The sequence below is a fragment of the Alligator sinensis genome, unplaced genomic scaffold (genome assembly GCF_000455745.1).
Source record: "Alligator sinensis unplaced genomic scaffold, ASM45574v1 scaffold610_1, whole genome shotgun sequence".
Taxonomy (NCBI): Eukaryota; Metazoa; Chordata; order Crocodylia; family Alligatoridae; genus Alligator; species Alligator sinensis.
Window position 1 is genome coordinate 238,611 of NW_005842348.1, and position 8,671 is coordinate 247,281.

Below are 8,671 nucleotides of genomic sequence, written 5' to 3' on the forward strand. Positions count from 1 at the left end.
GGCGCCGGGGGGCAGCACCTGGCAGCCGCAGGAGGCTTGGGCCAAGGGCAAGGTTCAGGGCACCGGTAGCCTTAAGGGTCCTGTGTTGTGCGGGGCAGCTGGCCTGGGGTGGGCTCACCGTGTAGCCACCAAAGGGCATCCCGAGCTGGTCCAGGGAGCTCTGAAGGTTGGATGGAGGTGGGAGCATCCCCGCAGCTCCTTCCTTGCTGCCTCGAGCCTCCCACTTTCCGGTTCTGCCGGCCCCTCTCGCTGCGCGTGGGTGACTTGGACTGTCTGTTCCTTAGAGCAGGGGCAGTCGGCTTGTCCTCTGTATGATACTAGCTGGGCCGGGTCCTGGTCTGGCGCTACTGCGGTACAGGTAGGGCTGCTGTGCAGAGTCAAGCGGCTGTTGTTCCACCCCAGTGGTGGGTTAAGTAAGCTTCTGGTCATTCTGGGAAGTGTTTTGGGGCTCTCCTGGGTCAGATAGATACCAATCCCTGTTTCATCATGCCTTGATAACAGTGCAGCTCAAGTTGGCAAATCTGCTGTGCTGGCTGGTGCCTTTAGGGAGGTGGGTCCCTGTTCAGAGAGTGGGTGGGTGTGATTGTGCCCAGCTACCACTGTCACGACACCACAAGATGAGGTGTCTCCGAGCCCTGCACAGCTGGCCAGTTGTGCAGAGTGCATACCCAGTGTCTCCGGGGACAAAGCTCTGCATTGGCCAGCCCTGTGGTGGACTGGCATGTTGTTGCCACAGGCATCTGACAACTTTTTCTTGCCCTGTGATAGCAGTTCTGTCTTGGGGCAGAGAGCTTGAGGGTACTGGGCTCCCTCACCTACCACCTGCAGGGTGCTAGGTTTGTCTGTGCTGTCTGGAAACCACTAAGTGCAACAAGGTGGCATCTACTAAGCAACCTGCTATGCCATTCATCTGCAAGATGAATTCCCCTCTCATTGTAGAGGCCTTAGACCAGGTAGTAGGTACTGGCTGATTTCTCCTTGTAATCCTGAAGGAATGAGCTGTGAAAAAGGTCTTGGACTGTGGGGCTGAATGTGGCCTTCCCCCACCTCTGCTCTTTTGGGGGATGGGGAGCCCTCTATCGTGCCAAAGACTGTAGTGCTTCCACTATGCTCACCTCCAGGAAGTTCTGCCTGGGGCTCCTCTACACTGGCATACAGTGAATTGCATTGTCGTGGGTGGCCAATGGGGGTGTGATGCTGTGCTGGGTTTCCACAGCTCTGTCTTCTGGTTCTGGCAGGGCCTAGCAAGTGCCCCCTGATCTCTGGCTGGATCAGCTGGGACTGGAATGTCTTGTCCCAGTGACTGTCTACCCTGCCTTTTGCTGTCCTCCAAGGTGTCTTCTAGCTTGTGATAATGCATAAGAGCCATAGGGGACAGGACTTGAGCAGTGGCCTCAAGCTTCAGCAGGGGAAAACTGAGGATGGAGATGAGGGACTTTCTGACTGAGGTGGGGTGAAGCATTGGAACAAAACACCTAGAGATGCTGTGGGATCTCCATTCCTGGAATTTCAAAGAGGAAGTTGGACAGACACTTGGCTGAGATGATTTAGTCAGGGATGATCTGCCCTGAGCAGGGGGCTGGACTCCATGACCTTTTGAGGTCCCTTCCAGCCTTACTTTCCCATGATCCTGTGAGATGCCAGGGGTCAAAGAGCATGCATCTTGGTTCCCTCCATGTGCCCTGGGGTGTGGGGAGAACTGTGCCTTACTGGGAGACTGCTCTGGGGTTGAACAGGGCTGTGTCTTCTGTGCATGTCCATCCCTGATCCTTCTAGAGGTGTGAATCTCTGCCGTGCCCTATCCAGTGGTGGAGCCATCCCCCATGGTGTCTGACCAGCCACATGGAGCTCTGCTGTTGACCTTCTGTCTCTGCCCCTCTTTCAGAAAGGATGACTATGACTTTGATCCGCAACAGGCTGGGGCTGCTGGTCCTTGGAGTCCTGGTTACCTTTGTCCTCTATCTGTTGCTTCCGGCCATCCAGCATGAGAGGTTCACAGCACGCCTAGATGACTCCAAGCCCTTGGCCATGGAAGAGAGAAGCCAGCAAGATGCCAACACCACTGTCCTAACTGGGACAATAGAAGGAGACCCACCCATCCTGTACAGGGAAGCCTTCCTGCTCCAGAAAGCTGGAACTCCCAGCCCAAAAAGGTGGGTTAGTGTCCTCACCACCACAGCCATGTTGGGGGCTTTGGTTGGGGTCAGCCTGCATGCACTACAAGTCTGTGTCTGGCCCTGTCACAGACGACAAATCAGGTGCTTTAGCTGGGGTGCCTTGGGCTTGGCTCTGGATCTGGGAAAGCAGGCTTAGGCTTGCCTGGCAGACGGGAGACACACCCAGATGCTGGTGCTGCTTTCTAGTTTAAATGCCAGAGGCCCATGAGGTGCTGAGATGGGACATGTGAGCTGAGCTGCTGGGGGGTGGGAGGGGCTGCTGTGCTATCATCCTGAACCATGAAGCCAAGGCCCTGACCACTCTGACACCTGTACTGCTTCTTCCAAGACCAGGGATGTTACCTCATGCCGTCTCCCCCAGCTAGTCTGCCTGCCTGTACAGCCTGCCCAGGGATAACTGATACAGAGGGTAGAAAGGGGAAGGATTACTCCTCACTTCTTGTCTTATGCTGTATCTGTGAGCCCTTAGCTTCTTTGTTCCACCCCAGAGGTGGCTGCATTTCTGTAGTTGCGGGGGAAAGCAACTCCTGTATGTATAACTTATCAATTTGAGTGCTCTGGGCTGGTGGGGGAGGGGAAGAAGGGCAGAAGCTCTGCCAGGTGTCTCTTACACCTCTAGCTGCCGTCTGTCCCCTGCAGGCTGGATGTGATCTTCCTACATGGCCAGGCTTTCACATCCAAGACGTGGGAGGACCTGGGGACACTGGCTCTGCTCTCAGAAGAAGGCTATCGTCCCATTGCCATTGACCTTCCTGGTAGGCATGTGCCACTGACCTCGCCTTGTTGATGTCTGCTTGTAGCTGGGCTCCCCTCACCACCAGGTGTGCACAGAAGTGACTGCACAGCACTGGGGTTTTAAGCACGAGTGTGCTGGAGGGGCTGTGTGATTCCCCGGCCTTGAAAGGTTTGAGGGGTGACTTAGTCAAATGCTCATCTGGGATGGCTTGGGCAGGGCTGATCCTGCCTGAGCAGGGCCTGAACTGGATGTGACCTTGTGAGTACCCTCCCAGTCCCACTTTTCTGTGAGTCTGTTCTCCTTTGGCCCATTCCACAGAATCCCAAGTCCTGTGGTGCAGACAGCCCCCTCGGCAGGTGTTGCCTGTGCACAGCAGGTGAAAGCCTGGGCCTTTGGCTTTCATGGTTCTGTTCATGTTGTTCTACAGACCTGACAACCCTTGCCAATGTGATGTGGAGCATCCAGAACCAGGGCACCTACTAATTTGCCAGAGACCTGCCAGCTGGGAGTGTCAGTCATGCACCTACCTCCTAGTGGTGGCACAGTGCCTCTTGCAGCAAATTCCCGGGTTACCAGTACTTGGCAGGAGGGGAAGCCAGCAGGTTATGTTAGCAAGGCTCACATCCCTGTGCCCAGGACTTCAGCTAGGGGTAGTGCCCAGGTGCCCACAGCCTGCCCCTCACCCCAAGAGCAGTGGGTCCATTGTCATTGTGTTGGTTCTAGAGTAAACCTCCGCTGGATTGCATGGGGTGGGAAGCTTGGCAGGAGAAGCCATCCAGTGGCTTAGGAATTTGGCTTGCCAAGATGCTGGCTCCAGCCTGCATTCTTGGGGCATTTCTCCTCCCTGACAGGCTTTGGTAGCTCCCCGCGATCTGATGCCGTCTCCACGGAGCAGGGCCGGGTGGGCCTCCTGCAGCGTGTCCTGAAGGAGCTGAGCATCCACAAGCCGGTCCTGGTCAGCCCGTCCATGAGTGGTCGCTACTCTATCCCCTTCCTGCTGGCACATGGGGCAGAGTTGAAGGGCTTTGTGCCCATCGCTCCTGTGGGCACCAAGGATCATCCTGCACAGCAGTACCAGGAGGTCCAGGTAGGGAGTGGTGCAGTGCCAAGGGAGGAGATGGAGCTATTGCTTGCAATGGCAGGGTCTGTGCTTGTCTGTGGGCTGGTGGATGGTGATGTCCTGCCTGGCAATAAGGCTAGGCTTTCAGCGGGACTCAGCCAGGTTTCTACCCTTAGCACATCTGGCATATTGGGCTAGCACACTGCAGGGAGGCCCACCTGATTTGACCTTAGCCTGTGTGGGCTGGAACAGTTCCGTAGAAGAGGGCAAGGTGTCTGAGGGGCCGGGATACATCTGGGCATGTCTTTGGCCTTGGGCAGGGAGCCTGTGTGACAGCTTGAATCCCTTCAGCCCAGTCTCCTATATGGTACCTTCCTAGCCAGCTGTGGGGGGGAGGAATAGTGCTTGTGGGCATGTGGGGGCCGTGCTGCCCCTCACCTGGTATTGGGGGTGCAGTAGGTTACCCGCACTCATGGATCCAACCACTGAAGCTGTTCTATCTTGGTGCATGTCTCTGCAGACCCCAACTTTGATCATCTACGGGGACCGGGACACAGGCCTGGGCACACAGTCCTTGCAGAGCCTCCAACAGATCCCAAAGCACCAGACGGCTGCCCTGCGGGACGCTGGCCATGCCTGCTACCTGGACAGGCCACGCGAATTCCACGAGGTGCTGCTGAGCTTTCTGGGCGAGCTGAAGTGAGCCTAGCTCAGCCCAGCCCAGAGCCTGGCCATGGGGCTGACTGACTGACTCTGTTCTTATGGGCTGCGGAGCCTGCTCTGCCCGTGGCTGGTGTTTCTTATTGTTAGCTTGTGGCACTACTTCCCCCCTGTGCTCCTGGCTGTCTCATCCTGTAGTGACTCTGTCTAGAGGGAGTCAGGGAGCCAGGGGCTTCTGGTGTGTGGGGCTGGAGTGGTTCCCCTGGAGGGTTATGTGCACCTTTTGTTCTTTCCAGGTGTTGGCTGCTGCTAGTATGTTGTCAGGCTCTGAAAGGGGATGTGGCAGCTGTCGGGGTTTCTCTTGTTCAGGGACGCAGACTTGTGTGGGTGTTTGGAAGCTTCCTCCTGCTTCCAGCCTAGACCTGGGGCATGCTGTCCTTCAGAATTCAGGCCCCACTCAGCTTTCCCTGCAGGGCAGGTGGATGGATGGTAGCATCTGCAGGGAGGCTTCCAGAGGAGCTGGAGACCAAGGGGCCTTTGCTAAATTGTGGGGGTCTGCCTGGTACATCTGAGTGAAAGCCAGGCTGAGGCCAGAAGACCTAGCATGGCTTGCAATGGCTTCTAAAGGAGTCTTGGAGTATCACACTAGGGTGTGCTGGGGCAGTCTTGGAAGTGGGCAGGGAGGTCTCAGTGGGCTGGGAATTGGTTGGTGGTGATTCTTGGGGTGTTGAATGGGCTCCTTGCCTACATCTCAGATATTCAGGGATGGCTGATTTTGCTGCTTTCCCTGCTGGTATGTAAGTTCTCCCCCTGCCCCACTTGGGGCAAAGGGTCTCTGAAGGTTGTCTGTTACAAGGTCAATAAACTGTTTTGTACAGGGCTTGCTGTTCTGCCACTGCCTGGTGACAGCTGTACTTGCTGCTCCCCTCTGGTCATCCTCTCGTGCTCCAGTTCTGGGAAAGGGGAGATAGACACAGCTCTGGTAGGAAGGAGACAGTGTGCTTCCCTTGGGGGCAGAGGCAGCTGGCTGCTCCCTGGGGCAGGGAGGCGGCAGCTGCCTTTTTACTTCTTAATGGGTGCTGAATGAAGGGGTGGATGGCTAGATGGGAGGCTGCATGTCCAGCAAGGGAACTGCCCATCAGAAGTCTTCTTTCTCTCCCAGCCCCTGCTCCCTTCCTGCTCTGCAGGATCAAGAGCCATCCCACCTTTGGACTGGGCTTCTGGAAGGCTCATGAGATGGCAAGAGCCACCTGTGCCCATGCACTACTCCTGGGGTGGCCCTGAAGTAACCACTCTGTAGCAGGGCTCTGCATGTTCACAGGCCAAGGAGACTAACCACTGCTGAACAGAAGAGATCAAATGTGCAGGGCAAGGCTGATCCTGAGTTCCCTTTTGCCTAGGCTGGGATGCCCCCAGGACAGGCTGCCCTGTCTCCACCTGAGGCCCACTGTTCACAATGCCACTTCCAGGGCATCCCACTTACTGGCTGTGGTATGGTGCTGTGTGTTACCTGATAGTGGACTGTCTTCCAGGTGCTCACTTGCTCTCCTAGCCCTCTGTGGCTCTTGGATATTGGCCAGCAGTGGCTGGCATAGCCAGGGGCCCCTGAGCAACTGGGCACCACAGCCCTTCTCCAGCAACAGACACCTGATGAGACTAGGTGCAGCAGGGGTCTATCAGCTCACTAGCTTTCAGGCCTGCAGCGTGTGCTGGTGGTAGTGCCAGGCAGGCGTGTAGCCCGTCTTCTTAGGAGCCAGGGTGCTTGGCTGTGGATAAGCTGTATGGTGAGGGGCTAGAGTCTTCTCCTTGGAGGTGTTGGTGCCCACAGCTGTGTGGGCTCCCAGCTCTGTTGGCAAAGCATGGTGCCCATGGTGGGCACCTGTCTGGGCCAGGTTGGTTCTCACTTTTGCTGTGGTGAAGAGAGCCCAAGGGCTCTTGGTGGTGAGGGGCTTCTTCATTCTTCCCTTGTCTTGCCCAGGAGCTAGCCAGCCCTCAGGGTGCTGCTTCTCTGGGGCCATGCTCAGCATCAGTATTGTGGATGGAGGGCTTGGGGTTCTCTCCTGCCTGGGAATTCCTTGCTCTCAGTAACTGGAGGAGAAGGACTGAAGCTGGGCCCCCTCCTCATGTACTACCCTGGCAGAGGGGGGACAGGGATTCTTGTTCCAACCACCTCAGCTCAAGGTAACTTTTTTAAAGGGCTGCTTGAGCAATAAGTTCTTGTGTAACGGGTGGCCATGCAGGGCAGAGACAGTACAAAGTCCAGCATCCACCCTCAGCTGCTCTCCTGTGGCTGGCTAAACTCTTCCTTCAGATCACACTTCTTTGTGGGGAGTGACTTAAGAGGTTTCTGGGGTGACCTGTGCCCAGCCAGGGAGCTGGGTGCTAAGGAGGAGCTGTAGCAGGAGAGAAGATGCACAGTCAGTAGACTAGTCCAAGCAGCCACTCTTCACTTTGGGGCAGCAATGGCTCTCAGCCACACCAAAGCAGGGGTGGGCAGTGCCCAACTTTGGAGAGAACCCAGAGGAGCCCAGCTGCATCCCACACTGCCCTGACCTGGAGGCAGCCACACAAGTGAGGTTCCCTCCCATTGGCCCTCCAAATGAGGAGAAGTCTCACCTCGCACCCCTAACTGGGAAATTTCCCTGCTGCATTTCAATGGCAATGTAATAGCCTGGGGTGGAGAGGGGAAGGGAGCATGGTAGGTGCTGTGCAGTTGTGTAGCAAGAAACTGGTCCTGTGCTAAACAGTCTTGCAGGTACAGTAAATGGTAAGGGGAAAACAGCTGCAAGGATTGTGGGGGAGGGAAGAGGAGCTGAGCATATTTGTGGGCAGATTTGTGCCATGCTTTTACTCCATCTGCCACCCTGAACTGATTCTGAACTTGCTGCACTCTCAGTAAACTGGTGGTGGTGTTAAACATCTGTCCTAATCAGAAGACAAAACCATGTGCCCAGAGGCTCTCAGGAAAGGGCCAAAGGACAAGGAGGTGATGTGATCTCAGCCCTTTCTGACACATCTACTGATGATCTCCCACCTCCCCAGGGCCTGTCCCTGCTATGAAGTGCCCAGTGCTGCTGATGAGCTGGCTAACATAGCATCCAGGCCTGAATTTATCCCAGCTCTAAGTCTCCTGCACTACACAAGCCCTGCCTGGAAACCAGGGTCAGATCTTGCAGAAAAAGCTACCACCTGAGAAAAGCAAAGGGATCCTCTATTCCCAGGACTTTGAAAGGGAGCACTCTCTCTAAATGCTGTATGCTTGGGGCTCAAATCCAGGAGTGCTGGGCAGGCTGGAGTAGTATACAAAGTGAAGCAGGCCTTGCCATGCCTTGAAAAATGCTGAGAAGAGGGATCTGATGTTCAACCCATTCAGCTGCATGAGTGGGGAGCCCAGAGCCCAGCACTGCAGCAACCCCCCAAGAGAAGCTTCCCACCCAGCCTTGTTCTTCCAGTATTCCAGGTTAATCGACAGCAGTGGCTCAGTACCTCGCCAGGATTCATTACCTCCTTGAAGATGCAGACAAGAGCCCTATGCTTCTGTTCTCTTTCTCCAACCCAGCTCCCTCCCCTGAAGGCCCACGGGCAAAGCCTAAAGGCAAATGTTATCCCCGCTGGTGTATTCCCACTGTCAGGTCTCGACAGTGCTCACATGCCAGCCCAGGGATTGATCAGCTTACCCCAACACAAAGCCTGCTCTGCACACCAGCCTAATCCCTCACCCTCCCATGTGAGACAGCTTGCTCCAGCCCCCCAGCAGGCCCTCTCATTGCCCTGAAATGCTGTCTGTGGCTGGCTCCTAAATGGATGAGATTGTATAAACACACAACAGAGCGCAAACCTCAGCAAGCAGAGCCATGGCAACCAAAGTGACCAGGAGAATGTTAAGCAGAGAGTTGTCATCTGCTTCAAAATCCAGAGCAGGACTGAGTGCAGAGAAAGGGGTTTCCTTGAAGATGTTCAAAGGGCCTCTTCATGGAAAAGCAGAGAAAACCCTGCCTCCGGCAGGGAGAAGAACAAGTTGCAGTGTGTGCAGGAATG

The 8,671-nt window shown here is 55.7% G+C and overlaps 2 protein-coding genes across 6 annotated transcripts in view; one reads left to right on the forward strand and one right to left on the reverse strand.

Moving 5' to 3' along the window:
- Positions 1–290, reverse strand: part of ABHD14B (abhydrolase domain containing 14B) — a 9,475-nt gene extending 9,185 nt beyond the window's left edge. The window contains exon 1 of the mRNA XM_025210429.1: positions 119–290. Within this exon, the coding sequence (XP_025066214.1) occupies positions 119–187 (69 nt within the window). The 5' untranslated portion in view covers positions 188–290. The remainder of the gene's footprint in view (positions 1–118) is intronic.
- ABHD14A (abhydrolase domain containing 14A) overlaps positions 1–5,543 on the forward strand; it is a 7,686-nt gene extending 2,143 nt beyond the window's left edge. For 3 of the 5 annotated variants that reach the window (XM_025210425.1, XM_006028955.2, XM_025210426.1), the window contains exons 2-5: positions 1,886–2,153; positions 2,817–2,932; positions 3,765–4,000; positions 4,494–5,543. In XM_025210425.1, the coding sequence (XP_025066210.1) occupies positions 1,886–2,153; positions 2,817–2,932; positions 3,765–4,000; positions 4,494–4,676 (803 nt within the window). In that variant the 3' untranslated portion in view covers positions 4,677–5,543. The remainder of the gene's footprint in view (positions 1–1,885; positions 2,154–2,816; positions 2,933–3,764; positions 4,001–4,493) is intronic. The other 2 variants (XM_025210428.1, XM_025210427.1) reach the window with 1 other exon arrangement.
- Positions 5,544–8,671: the final 3,128 nt, after the last annotated feature.